The sequence below is a fragment of the Mustela putorius genome, unplaced genomic scaffold, assembly GCF_011764305.1.
Source record: "Mustela putorius furo isolate JIRA1106 unplaced genomic scaffold, ASM1176430v1.1 tig00004039_pilon_pilon_pilon, whole genome shotgun sequence".
Classification (NCBI taxonomy): Eukaryota; Metazoa; Chordata; class Mammalia; order Carnivora; family Mustelidae; genus Mustela; species Mustela putorius.
The window spans coordinates 2126532-2140744 of record NW_025422174.1 but is presented as its reverse complement, the minus strand read 5'-3'; the positions used below and the strand labels follow the sequence as shown (position 1 = coordinate 2140744).

The 14213-nt window shown below is 49.6% G+C and overlaps 1 protein-coding gene across 4 annotated transcripts in view; it reads left to right on the top strand.

Annotated features, from left to right (window-relative positions):
* Positions 1–14213, top strand: part of KATNIP (katanin interacting protein) — a 172676-nt gene that overhangs the window by 81725 nt on the left and 76738 nt on the right. For all 4 annotated transcript variants that reach the window (XM_045072506.1, XM_045072505.1, XM_045072507.1 and 1 more), the window contains exons 8-9: positions 8314–8587; positions 9544–9675. In XM_045072506.1, the coding sequence (XP_044928441.1) occupies positions 8314–8587; positions 9544–9675 (406 nt within the window). The remainder of the gene's footprint in view (positions 1–8313; positions 8588–9543; positions 9676–14213) is intronic.

The following is a 14213-nucleotide window of genomic DNA, read 5'->3' as shown; positions in this document are numbered from 1 at the left end:
TTTATCTTGATTCTTGCCCTAAACTTGGTGCTTTAATTGATTGCTTTGGTTCTCTCCCCACCCCATGTTACAGCCTGTTGTGTTAAGCACTTAATTCATCTATTTCCAGTCTTGTTTTCTAATACAACAGTTTTTAAGGCTATAAGTTTTCCTCCAAATACTGCTTTGTCCTTATCCCACAAATTTTGCTATGTGTGTAGTGTTTTCATGATCATTTAATTCTAACTGGTTTGTGATTCGGGAGGGGAGGGAGTTCCCTCTTTATATAGGAGAGTTTTTATTAATGTTCCAAGTACATAGCTTTCTTGTTTGTCTTTTTTTTTTCCTGTCCTTTTGTGGTAATTTCTAATTATACTATATTATGATCAGAGGATGGTTTGTTTGGTTTCTGGTTTTTGGGAGCTTTTGAAATTTTGTTTCTTGTCTACCAGATCATTTTTATGACTACTCCATGTTATTCAAAAGAATAATATTCTTCTTTTGGTACAAAGTTCTCTATGTATCTAGAAAGTCAAGCCATTTATTGAGTATTTAACCTGGTGAGTCTTAAAGTATAGCTCAGACCACCCACATCAGAATCACCTGGGCTTCTTATTAAAAATGTGAAATTTCTCACTCAAAGATATAGAATTAGATGGGGGGGCTGGGTCGTAGGGTCCTAATGGACTGTTTGGAATCTGCGTTTTTAATAAGGCAGGAAATTTTTATGCTCATTAGCAAACTACTGCAATAGATCTTACTTAATTTTTATTTACTTCATCTAGTTGATTTCTCTGAACTTGCCAATTTTCCCTTATATTTCTCTGTTGTTGCTTTATATATTTCAAATCACTATTACTGTGTGCATACAGAGTCAAGATATTTTCTGGCAGGTTGGATATTTAATCCATTTAAATAGGTCAGTATTAACATCTATCCCATTTAAAGCAGTAGGTATCCCTTTTCAATTTGAAGGTTTGTGTTCTTCTTTAGCCCTGGAAAATCTTCTGTCATCATCATCATCATCATCATCATCATTCTCTTTCATTGTGTCTGTTCTATTCTCTGGAGTTTCTATTGCACAAATATTGGCCCACATTTATCCTTCAAGTCTCTTAATTTTTCTTTCACACTTTATTTTTGTCTTTTTGTACTGTGTTCTTATAAAATTGTTTGATTTTCTAGCACATCTTTTTTTTTTTTTTAAGATTTTATTTATTTATTTGACAGACAGAGATCACAAGTAGGCAGAGAGGCAGGCAGAGAGAGAGAGAGAGAGAAGGAAGCAGGCTCCCTGCGGAGCAGAGAGCCCGATGCGGGGCTCTATCCCAGGACCCTGAGATCATGACCTGAGCCGAAGGCAGCAGCCCAAACCACTGAGCCACCCAGGCGCCCCTCTAGCGCATCTTTTATCTGTTTCTACTATTTAGTTTATCTTTTTAAAATGTCAATAAAATTAAAACTTTTGGGATATCTAGTTGTTTCTTTTTCATGGATGAGATGTCCTCTTTAATGTCTCTAGGGATGTTAATTTTCTGTATTCTAGTCTTTTTCTATTCATTGTATTAACTCTCTTTTATTGGGTATTAGTTCTTTTGTTAATTAAATTTGGTGCCTGTCTTTCAGGGTGTTGATTTTCCCCAGATGTTTTCCCATTCTTGGTTGTGTGCTCATCTTTGTATTTGAGAATCCCACACCCTCTGCCCATCCTGTTTGGTGTAACATAACCCCAGTGATTGGGATACAAGCTGTGTACCTTAGGTATGGGCGCTCCTGCCTACCTTGAGGACGGTGGCTTCCTGGGGCATTGCCTACCCTCTGGGCTTCAGCCTATAGGTGAGCGCTTCTACACTTAATACACTGGGGAGGGGCCAGCAGTCCTAAAAGCATCTTCCCAAGGAATGCCCCAGCACTTCCTCTCTCTCCATCTTGACTCTGGACTCAATTACGTACTACTCCTTCTGTGGAAAATGTTAATGCCCATGTTTGGGTCTGAAGTTTCCTTTGCTTTTAGTTATTCATAGATGGGTTCTCTGCTCTCTGTCCTTTAGAGAGCGTTTGAGGCATTCCTCAAAATCTCTAGTTGGCTGGCGGCATTGTTTGTTACTTTTTCTCTATCCCCTCACCCCTGTCCAATTTCCCACAGCCAGCCCCTGCTCTGGGCAGGCTCAGGTGAGGCCGCAAAGGCACACTGATGCCAAGGGACACAGCCATGGAAACAGGCAGGCAGCCTCCAGGACCTTCCGCCCCCACCCCTGACGTCACTCCACTCCGTAAGACAAGGGTAGATTTTTTGTTTTCTTCATAGCAGTGGACGTTTGAGACTGAACTCTAAGGTACTTCATAATTAAGTTTAGCTTTGAATGAAAATTAGTGCAAGAAAATGCAAGGGTGAGTGGGACAATAAGAAAGTGTCAAAAACTAACAATATCCCACAGGTATTTGAAGCACATAACATATGACTCAGATTTGCCTGGCAACAGCTCCATCAGAATGGGTGGAAGGGAATGCAACTTGAAAAATACACAGCGTGGACCCTAAAGTTAGGGCCCAAGTTGCTTTATTCCGGGAAGTTTGTGATCCAGGCACCACCAGGACTGAAACTTGGGCTGGCATGCCCTAGATTTGGCTTCTTGAAGCCTGTTGCACTTGTCATTTCTTCTAGAATGGCCATCTTTTTTTTTTTTTTTTTTAAGATTTTATTTATTTATTTGACAGAGAGAGATTGCAAGTAGGCAGAGAGGCAGGCAGGGGTGGGGGCGGCGGGGGGGGGCGGGAAGCAGGCTCCCTGCAGAGCAGATTTCAGAGCAGAGCAGAGCAGTCCTGATGTGGGATTCAATCCCAGGACCCTTAGATCATGACCTGAACCAAAGGCAGAAGCTTAACCTGCTGAGCCATCCAGGCGCCCCTAGAATGGCCATCTTTATTGCTGGACTAGAAATTCCATGAGAACACTCTGTCGGCCTGGTTCATTCCTCTGTGCCTAATAGTTAGCACGTCATACCTACTGTTCAGGACAAACATACTCAACAACAAATATTGGTTGAATAAATGAATGAATGGAAGAAAAAAAAAATTAACCCTTTGATGTCAGGTAAAAATCCTTTGTGGACCAGGCAGATGAATACACATGTGCAAAGCGGCTCATGGAGGGCAAGAGGAGTGAGTGGGAATTATCGCGACCAACAATGCATGCCCGACCCCGACGCCTTCCCAACCCCAATTTTATTAAGACTGCCAACCAAATGAGACCTCACTGGGGATCTACTGGGGAGCTGGGGGGCTGGCTGCGGGTCAGGGACCTCCACCCCAAAGATCACTGCTCCCTCTTGAAGACTGTCAGTCTCCATCGTGGCTTCACGGTCAAAACATCTGATCTTCTCCGAGGCAAACTCAGTATATCATGTGACATATAGAGCATGCTGTCATCTGAATTTGAAATGTTCTGTGAAAGCAGTCAGGGAGCACTGATTCATAACTCTCACGGCCGCGCAGCCCTTCAGCAACCTTGTCAGTCTCCAGAGCCCATTTTCCCACATTGGAGGGGGGCTGGGGCGGGGGGTCTTGGGCCCAGAAACTTGCTTGAGGACCCAGAGCGGCTGGAGTCAGGCTCAGAACCCAGGTGCAGAACTTAGACCCAGCCGTTCCCCTTTTCTGAGTGTAGTCAGAGGTCTGCTTGCGTCACTAGCACTTAGCACACATATGAGCACGTTTTCTGCCCTCAAGGCTGCTTTGTGTCAAAAGCTCTTACAGGCGCCGCCTTTCATCGGTCCCACAGTCACTGAGGCCCTGACTTTCATCCCGCTCTAGAGACCCCTGGCTTCCACCGCATTGGTATCGGGCAGGAAATAAACACGGGCACCATGGTGCGGAGCCCGGACTTTGGAGTCAAACAGTCATTCATCCAAGCTGACTCTGCCGTTGCTAGCGGCGCGACCTTGCACGGGTCCTTGGGTGCCCTGAGCCTCGAAGACAAGGACCCCCACTGGGATGATGGGAGGCTGCAACAAGATAAGGTTAGCTCGGCGCCCCGTATGTAGCAAAAGCTTGGTCATTGGTAGCTGGTGCCGCTGGGAATGTTAGATTTCACCGTTATTGCCAACATTTCCTATGTCATGGCACCTAGTTCCCTCCCTCCCTAGCCCCGCAGAAGGAGGCAGATCAGGACTGTAAGACACTAATCCACTGACCTGTCAAACCCCTACTGCGTTTTAGCAGGTGGTCTGGGCATCTGTTCCTCCCTCTGCCTCCTCCCTGGCTCCCCGTCCCCGGCAAGGGGACCTGATTTGTTCTCCACCTGCCGTGTTTACCGCCTAGCATCTGAGCAGAGGGCTTTCTGTTGCAAAGGCGTGAGCCTAACATTTTTAACACTGAACACTGAAATCACATATGATCAGGTTGTAAAGCAAAGCTCTAACGTTAGTTTTCAGAGAGAAATTTCTAGAGAACAGCTTCAAAAGCAACCAGTATAGCCCCCTGCACAGTATCCCTTTGAAGCATGGCCAGGTTGGCCTCCAAAGCGACCAATCCAAGGTCCTTAGCCTTGCAGATGGAAAGGGTTTGAACCACTTCCTGGAGGGAGTGTGGCTCCTCACTCCGTCTCCCTTTTGCCCCAGGAACAGATGGTTTTAGATCACATCGGCATCCTAAGCGCATAGGTTCTTAAAGTTTGCTCATCCAGTGTGAGCAAATGTATTATTTTTCTTTTCAGAGAAGATACCAGCCACGCAGAATCTGGGCTGCTTTTTCGTGTGTGTTTTGTCAATACAATTATGGCATTGAAATTTGCATTAACTTAACAGAAGCAAAAGCAAATGCAAACAGGAGGAATTATTGAAATTCAGATTCTTCTTACTGCAAGAGGCGTTTTTAAAAATACCGCATCGGTTTAGTAAATTGTGAAAATAATATTACGAGGTCGGAGTTGCTATGTTTCAACCGTGTTTGCCATGTTCAAACTGCGTGTTTCCACCAAAGATGGATTTGAATGGAAGTTGAAAATGAGCCCGGGGGGTGGGGGGGACCCCCACTGCCTGCCCTCTTCTGGCTTTTGTTGACCTAGCTAAGGGCTTCGGCAGAGAACATTGCATTCTGGCCCATAGCCCAAGTGTGCACAATTGTCCTGTATTTATTTGGTCTCTAAGTGGCTTCCGCATTTACTGTTAGACATTTTACCACAGCTTCTCCAAGTCTATGCTCTTTATTCTGACTTTACCCTTCATTGTTTGGATTTTGTTCTGGGAGCTTTTATCCGGAGAAGGGCTCAGGGTTGCTGGATTCCCTGAGGGTCTTCCCGTTAGGATCGGTGCCCTGTTATTTGTAAGTCTGGGCTACTTGACCGGATACACGAAGTCGGACAGACCCAGTGTCGGGGGCGGCTGCTTTCTGCTTTCTGAGTCATTCTTCTGGGGGGACGAGATGTGTCCTGAGGATGGAGATCAGTTACTTTTCAAACCTCTGGCTGTCCATGGCCCTGTACCCCACTGTCCCTCCCATTCCTGCGGGGAATTTATTTTTTGCAGGAGTCAGGGAAGGGATTTAAACATACATGTAAATGTATCATTTGTTCCTAATTATTAAACTGGAAACATGCTTATGAAAAAAAAGAAGTAAAACAACAGAGAAAAAGAAAGTTCTCACCGTGCGACCCCCAGAGAGAGCACTGTTAATAGGTTGGTGACTATTTTTCCAAACTTTTCGTGTGGGTATCTGCACAGAAACTCATTTTTTACAATCGGATTTATTGTACGTGTACATTCTTCGACAGGCTCATTTTGGCTTAAGTGTGTATCCTGCTACTTTTCTAAGTAAGTGCACAAGATCTACCTGGTTTTCCATGAGGGCCTCTTGAGGCTCCATTGAGGTCTGCTTAGCGAGCATTTAACCCACTCTTCTTGTTGCCACTTGGAACTTTCTCGATTATCAGTGATCCCGGATCTGTATGCATTGACGGAAGGATAACTTCTCAGACGGACTTGGTCAAAGAGCGTAGACGGCGAGCACTTCTGTGGGTCATTTCCTCCCTGGCTCCCAGGTGCATCTCCCCAGGCATCCCCCGTCTCCTCCCCTATGCTGCCCCTCCACATTGTCCGTCCGTCCGCGAAGCCCTGCTGTGACCCCTCCCTGCTCCCCTGCCCTCCCTCCTCGGGTGCACACTGTCCTCCAGCCATGGCTGCCTCCTGGCCTTTGCCTCTGCTGTTCCCCCTGCCCGACTTGCCGGGGTCCCAGATACTCCCTGGATGGTGGTTCATCAGCCAGCCTCCTCTGACCAGCTTTCAGCAGGGGCTTCTCAGCCCGCTCACCCTCTGTGCCATTATCCGGGCTGGCTCTTTCCCTCACCGTCCTGGCCACAGCAGAAACACCCCTATTTCTTTTTTTTTATACCCCAGTTGTTCTGAGGCTTTGCCACCTTACCGCCCACCGTTACCCCAGCCCTTAGCGTGCCGGCGTGCCTGGATAAGTTAGTGGTGGCAGCTGTCACCTCCTCCCCTTCTCCCCCAGTGCTTGGACCATGATGGACTGCAAAGGAAAAGGGAGTCCCCAAACCCAAGCAGTTTGGAAATCCCAACTGGGCAAACTCCTTTGGGTTTCAAGGCCTCAGGATAATTCTCTGTGGCTCAGGGCTCCACGCTCTGGCGGGGTCGGAGGGCCTCTGGGCCCAAGGTGCCACCCCGCCCCCCGCCCCCGGAGCCATCCTTCTCTCTCGTGGAGGGTGGCACGTATTCGCAGCCAAGGAGCGCCCTGCTTCCTGAGTGTAGAACTTGGGGAGGATGACAGCCTTCTTTTATTTTGTCCTCCTGTCTCTCTTCCGGTGCCAGTGGACGGTGTTTCCGTGGGTATGACATCCCCACACACCATACGATCTCCTATGGACACCTCATCGATTCCCTCCATTAGACAACAGGCTCCTTCACAGGTCCTTGCTGGATAATCTTCTCTCTGTGCCTGGGGCTTGCTGGATGTCGAAGATGATCCATGAGCCCCAGATCTAGTGTCTTAAGAGAACCCTCCATGTGATTGACTTTGGATCCTTCTTAAGTACTAGCAAAAGGTTGTCCAGCCATGCCTCGGGGTTCCTTCCAGAGCACGCTCTTCTGAGCGAGCGCGCATCTTAGCATCTTTTGCCACTGGGACAGGCTCAGAGACTCCCATATCATCAAATCTCCATTCCGAGTTCCACTTACACAGAACCGTAGGCACAGCCCAGCTGGGAAGCTCCTGCCACTACGTCACAGGACCCCCTCTCGTTTCCATAACCTGTCCCTTGTTTCCTAAGCCCCCTCAGGCCAACACCTTTGGTATCCATATTTCTACCATCAGGTCTTTTTAGGATGATTTATCTAGAATAATCGAAGTATTTTAGTGCCTCTCTCCTCTTTGTGAGCAGTCACTGGTTCACAGGGTCCAGGGGTTAGAACTTGGACAGCGTGGCAACTGTGAGGTTACTGGTCAACCACCAATACCAAGCAAGCAATATTGATTCCTTCTCGTTTTCTCAGAGCTGTGTGAGGCAGCACAAGCTATGGGGGAAGGATAGCCAGGTGGACGAACACACTGGTTTGCCCAGATGGTCCAGTTGGCATTTTCTTGTCCCAGGGTAAACGGACGAGTGCCCTTTCTCCCTTTCAAAAGTGTTCTGGCTTCGGTGATCAATTTTATGGCCACCCTAGATTTTAATGCTTGTCCTTCAGATTTTAAATCTGCTATTGCATGGGGATGCAACACAGATTGACAAAAAATTATCAAGCAGCGATGGTTAAGTGCTAAATCTTATGACATCTTAGGTGCTTCTAAACATCCTTTGAGACATAGGACAGCTCCCCCGCCCTGCAACTGTCTGCCAGACATTGTACTGTCTAGAATTTCAGGGGCATTTGAAGGTCTTTGGGATTTCATATTCAGAGTGTGGTCCCCAGAACAGCAACATTACCATCATCTTGTTAGAAGTGCACCTTGTGAGGCCTCGTCCAGGACACCCTGAATCAGAAACCCTGGGCAGTGTGGGACCCCACAGTCTGTTTAAACGAGTCCCCAGACGAAAACATCTGTAATGCACAGACACACACACACAGACGCACACTCTTAGTGACATCCCCGGCGTGTGGCCACAATTCATACCCTAAATACCGCTCTGCTAGAGAGTTGTTCCTTTGTCCCTGTCTTTGTCTTCTCGTCTTCAAAGCGATGACAACCCCATGTGTCGAGAGTCGAGCTGATCTTGGTAAATGTTCGTTTGCTGGGAATCGTTCCTGGGTTCTAATGATCTATTTTCAGAGGAGTATTTCTCAAAGTAACATATTTCATTTTTTTGCCTCTCTCCCTGACTTTTGGCAGGAGCTGAGAAAAAGCCTGGAACTAAGTGTAAATCTGCAGAGGAAACAAAGAGATGATTCTAGCGACGAGTATGACTCTATCGAGGAAGAGGTGCTCTCCGAGCCCGAGCCCGAGCCCAAGGAGCCGGTGCTGCTGGGCCACGGTAGAGAGGACCCCCCTCTTTCCAGCGGGAACTCCATGCAGAAGGCTGTGCCCAAGGACCACGGGCCAGAAGGATGCCCTTCCCAGGGCCCAGACCCCCTCGTGGTGCTGGAATTCAACCCAGCTTCCAAGAGTGAGTTCCATCTTATGTGAGCACATCTTTGCCTTCAGTGTGTTTGGGTCTGATAGTAGGACTTGAATTTCCAGCCATGTTTGGGGTTCAGCTTTGGGGAGACTGTCCCACAGGCCAGTAAGGACTCTGCTGATTGTAACAAGCCAAGGCTTCCAAAGGCCTGCAGAAGACCCTGACATTCCATTCCTGTCTGGCAGATGGTTTTGGGGGGGTCCTGTGTCTTGTAGGACATGTATTAGGATCTCCCTGCCAGCCGGTTAATACATTCTGTCTGAAACCAAAGGGACTATATTGGCTTGGCCAACTGAGGCGTCCAGAACCGTCAAGAACTCTCCCCTCCCCCACTTCCCCCTTCCATACTCTGTCCCTTCTTCTGTCTCGTCTCTGCCTTCCTTGGTCCTGGTACCATTCACAGCTGGGCTCTCCACATCCAGACACAGAATCGAGACACTGGCTTTATGCCTCCATCAGAAAGTGGATTCGCCTTCCTCACAGCTCCAGGCTGCATGCTCCTCTGTGCCCCTGGTACTAGAAACTTCTTCCATCCCAGCTCTCCCCTCTTACCCCTTCCACGTCATTTCCTCGGCTAGGCTGTGAGCATCTCGGGGGCGGCAGATGCATTTTACCTGCTCTTTCCACCCTGCGATGTCCTTGGTGGCACCATTATTTTATGTATCACGCTGCCAATTAAATCAACCTCGACGATTGCCAGACTTGTCCCTACTCGGAAATGTTAACCTCCAAAAACCTGTATCATAGACTGTTTTCACTCGTTTGCCCAAATGTGCTGCATTATTCACATCTCTGGTCCCAAATTAGCACAGTACCTGGCGCAAGCAGGGGTTCACCCAGTGTTTGTTAAATGAACACATGAACGAACCAGCAGATGCCTGAGCGGCATGCCTCGACTTTGCTGGCATTCTGTGTCTGACATCTAAACCCTTGTCTTCCTATAGGTAATAAGAAGGAAAGGAATTTGTCGGCGAAGCGGAAGGACAATGCTGAGGTTTTCATTCCCAGCAGACCCGAACTGAACTTGAACCCTCAGCCCTCTGCTGTGTTCCCAGACCAGGAGAAGGCATGCTCAAGTAAGAGTTCTGGCAGCCCCAGAGCAGGGCTGGGGCTGGGGCTGGGGCTGGGTCCCCCTCAGTGCGATGCCTGCTCTGGCAGTGGGAGGGGGAGGCAGTCCTTACTGTGTGACGCTCTTCATCAAGGCATGAGCTCACCTTTCACAAATGTATTGTTAGTCAAGGTTTCCAGAGAAATAGAACCAATAGAGTGTGCGTGCACGCATGTGTGTGTGTGTAATTCCAATCTGCGGGTTGAATCAGCCGGTTGGAGACCAAGAAAGATCCAGTGTTCCAGTACAAAGACCATATGCACTAGCAGGGCCAGTGTTGCAGAGGAAGTCCAGAGGTAGTCTTCTGGAGAATTCTCTTATTTGAGAGCGGGTCAGTCTTTTTGTTCCGTTCTAGCCTTCACCTGATTAGATGAGACCCCCCACATTATGGAGGGTAATCTGCTTTATTCTCCAATGCAAATGTTAATCTCATCCGAATACACCTTTTGGAAACACCCAGAATCGTGTTTGACCAAGCATCTGGGTTCCCTGTGGTCCATCAAAGGGACACATGACATCACCCATCACAGCGCCTTTCTCGTTCTGCAACCAAGAGGTGGTTTTAATTGAAAACTTATTTTAGTTTTGGTTTTACTTTCTCATTTTGTTTTTACTCTTAATCTGTTTATATGGATAATGATGCGTGCAAATGGTACTGAATTCTAAAAGTACAAGAGTTGACAGTGCAGTCGGTCTGCCACTCTTCTGATGAAACGAGAGGTTACATTGATGGAGTACTTGTGTGAGCCAGCCCCTGCTGTCAGCTTTTAGTCCTATCACTTGTAAGTAAATGATCATCCTTACACATAGCCTTCGAGCTAGGTCCAGGGATTGTCCCCATTTCAAAGATGAGGAGCTGAGGCCCAGAATAGGGGATTTACATGCTGGAAAGTGGTTGACCTGGTGGAGAGACTCCATGCTGTGTCCCAATCAGCACTGGAAGCCCTCAGTGAATCATTGCAGCCTGAGGCCCTGGGTCCCATCCAGGGGCGGAGTGCGCCCAGGGAAGCCGCTTGCTCCTGGGTTTTGTCACCCGAAACAAAGCACCTCACAGAGTTCAAGGCATCCTGGTATTCCAAGCATTTGGAAGCCTGGGGTGTCCTAGGCAGAAATCCAGCCCCAGCCAGCCGGCCTTTGTTAGACAAGCAGTCCAGCTGAGCCAGGGGCCCTGACCTCTGGGGCTGGCATTCCACCCACGTCTCCTGGGAGCTGGAGGGACTGAGGCCTGGGCTTGGGGCAGGTGGAAGGAGAAGGGGGAGTAGCAGAACAGCGGCGTTGACCAGGCATCAGCTCGAGCTCCGTAAACGTCGGCCCTGGACTCCCCCAGCCGCCAGCTCGGAGGTAAGGATTTGAGAACAGGTCCTTTATTTGGGAGATGGTCCCTGCTTAGGGGGCAGCAAAGGGAAGGAGCCCAAACGGGCTTTATCACCAAGCAAGTTCACTGCGCAAGTGGAGTACCCTCCTGGCTGGGGAGTTCGGGGGGCAGAGCTGAACATAAGCCCCCGTGTGGGACCACTGCTCCCCACCCTAGGCCAAGGGAGCTGGGCTCTTCCACAGCCCTCCCAGGGCCAGCGGAGCCCAGAGCTAGAGTTGCAGGCTGAGGTCTAGCTGACAGACTGTGGGCAGGACACCAGCCCAGCATTACTGATCAGTTGCCATCACAACCCAAACTCCAGCTGAAGGAAAAGACACATGAATATGAGACAAGGCATTCTGGGTAGCAAGTAATTTTATTTTTCTTAGGGGTGATGGGAGGGCCCTCCGCGGCCCTGGGCTTGCAGCCCAGCAGCCCAGCAGCCCAGCAGCCCTGGCAGAAAGCAAGCCTGCATACCTGCTTTAAGTCCTGCCCGTGCACCTAGTAGCTCTGTGACCTCAGGCAGTTTGGTTAACCTCTCTGGGCCTCCGTCATCCATCTGCCCAGCAGGGATAAGAATGATACCCTCATCTGGGGGTTGCTATAAGGCTAAAAGGGCTGGAGAGAGGCTCACCTGGCTCAGAGCAGCTGCTCGGTGGAGTCAGCTGGCACCGTTCACACAAATGCCAGCCAAGCCTCAGAGCCACTGTCATCCCCAGCTTAAGTCAGGGGCACTTCCGGGAGGGAGATACAGGTGCTGTCACCAGAAGCAGATGGAGTGGGTGCCGGGCAGCTGCTGCTGCCCCCTTCTCCCATTTCACGGATGAGGAAACTGAGGTTGCAGACCTGGAAGTGACCTGCCGAGAGTAATAGGCAGGATGGGAACTTGGGGGAGCCATTGGGGCCGGCCGTGAGCATCCTGGGGCTGTGGCCTGGCCCACCGACGAGGCCAGCCAGGGAAGCCGGGCGCCAGGGCCCAGGCCTGGGGCTGTAGTCATGGCGTCCTCCCCTCTAGCCCGGTCAAGTCCTGGATGCGTTTCCAGGCAAGGCAGCAGGTCATTTGCTGTCTTCTCTGACCTCACCAGCAACCTGTGTATGGAGCATCTACCCTGTGCCAGCCCTGGTCCAGGCCCTGGTGACCCAGGGAGCAACACACTGTTCCTGCTGTCTTGGTGTTTATATTTCAGTGGGCAGGGATAGAAAACAAACACGAAGATGGGGTGGTGGTGGTGACAACCACCACCAAGACAGCAACTGGGTGATGGCTGGGCAGCGTGCTTAGAGGAGGCCTCTCTGAGGAAGGGAGACGTGAGCTGAGACATGGTGAGGTCAAGGACTAGCCTTTTGCAGAGGAGAAAGCCTGTGCAAAGGCCCTGGGGTAGGAAAGAGTTGCTCAGTTAGCTCAAGAATCAGAAAGAAGGCTAGAGGCCAGAGCATAGCTGCTGAGGGGAGGGCAGCTAAGATGGAGTCACAGGTGAGCAGAGGCTTTTATGAGCTGCTTTACATTTGAACAAGGTCCCTCCGGCTGCCACATGGAGTGTGGCCTGTTGGGAGTTGTGGTGGCTGTGGGATGACCAGGGAAGAGCCCACTGCAGGATGCAAAAGGTGGTGACTCGGTCTCTGAGTCTTACCAGTGGCTGGATTCCTGATAGCAGTCTAGCTTGGTGATGAGACTAGTTGTGATTTACCCTGAACAGCCAGGTTAAGAAGCTGGGCAGTGGGGAACCCACTGTGATAGGGCAGGGAGAGCCGAGACTCAGCAGTGACAGGGGATCCCGGACTTGTCGCTTGTCTGGTGTAGGTTCTGGGTCTGTGCCACTAGCAAAGGAGACTCAAGCAAGCCGGGTGCCTGGAGCTGGGCTCTGTGTCTGGACAGGTCATGTTCGGAGCTAAGCCCGCTGCAGGAAGAGTGGGGTCTGATCTCTGTCCTGCCTCAGCAGGGAGTGACCTGGGCATGCAGCCAGACTGAGCCTGCGGGTGGTGGAGATGTCCGCATCCCACCAACACGAAAAGCCAAAATCCAGTAGTAGAGCTAGAACCAAACTTGTCCCTGGGACTTGATGGCAAGAGCCAGAGCCTGGGAAGTCACCAGCATGGAGCCTGAGGAAGGTAGACTTAGGAAGGGATTTGCTCTGGAAGTGGTATGTTGACAAGGGCATGTCAAGGTCAAAGCAGCTGATAGGGTTCGAGATGTCCTGTGTGCAATTAGATAATCTGAGATACCGTCTATGCAGGTGAAGAGTAAGATACATGGTGTCAGGAAAACCTGGTGAATTTTGGATCTATCTGCTTTGGTCGGAAGAAGCCAGAAGGAGAGAGAGAGAAGGGACACGGGGACAAGGTGAAGGCTGGGTCAGCCCTCAGAGCCGCAGCGGCCAGTGGACAGTGTGGGTGGCAATCCCAGGTGGTGGTGGCTCTTTGACATCCAAACTAGCTCCACTGACCACTGCTTCAGTGGCCAAGACTCCAGTGTATACTGCTGGTGTCGACTCTTTGTGAAAAAATTAGAAAGGGTTTCCAGAAAGTTCCTCCAGAATGAGTTGCTCTACACTCCAGAGTAGTGTGCCACCATGCAGGAAGCCTTCCTGAGCCCCTGGTAGAGTGCGAGCAGGACCCTGCTGATCCAGCAACCTTCCCACCCATCCTGCTGGGATCACCGGACTTCCCTCCTTAATGTGCCTGCCACGGTCACGAGAGTTTCCATGACTAGGTAATAAAATGAAGAGCCAGCACTTACAAAGCACTGACCCCAAAAAGCCATGTTTTATACCAGACATATAATCTTGCATTTAACCATCTAAACTGCTCCGTGAACTAGACACCGCTGTTAGCAACAACTGTTATACAGAGGAAACCAAGGCACAGAGAAGTTGAGGAATTTGCCCTAAGTCACACAGCCAGTGAGCGATGAAATCAGTGTTTGAAAACCTGACTGCAGGGGTGCCTGGGTGGCTCAGTTGATTACGCATCTGCCTTTGGCTCAGGTCATGATCCTGGGGTCCTGGGAGCCTGCTTCTATCTCTCACTCTGCCTGCCTCTCTGCCTGCTTGTGCGCTTTCTCTTCCTCTAATTAATTAATTAATTAATTAATTACAAAGAAAGAGAGAAAACCTGACCATAGACTCTGTTTTCTTAACTACTCCACTGCGTGA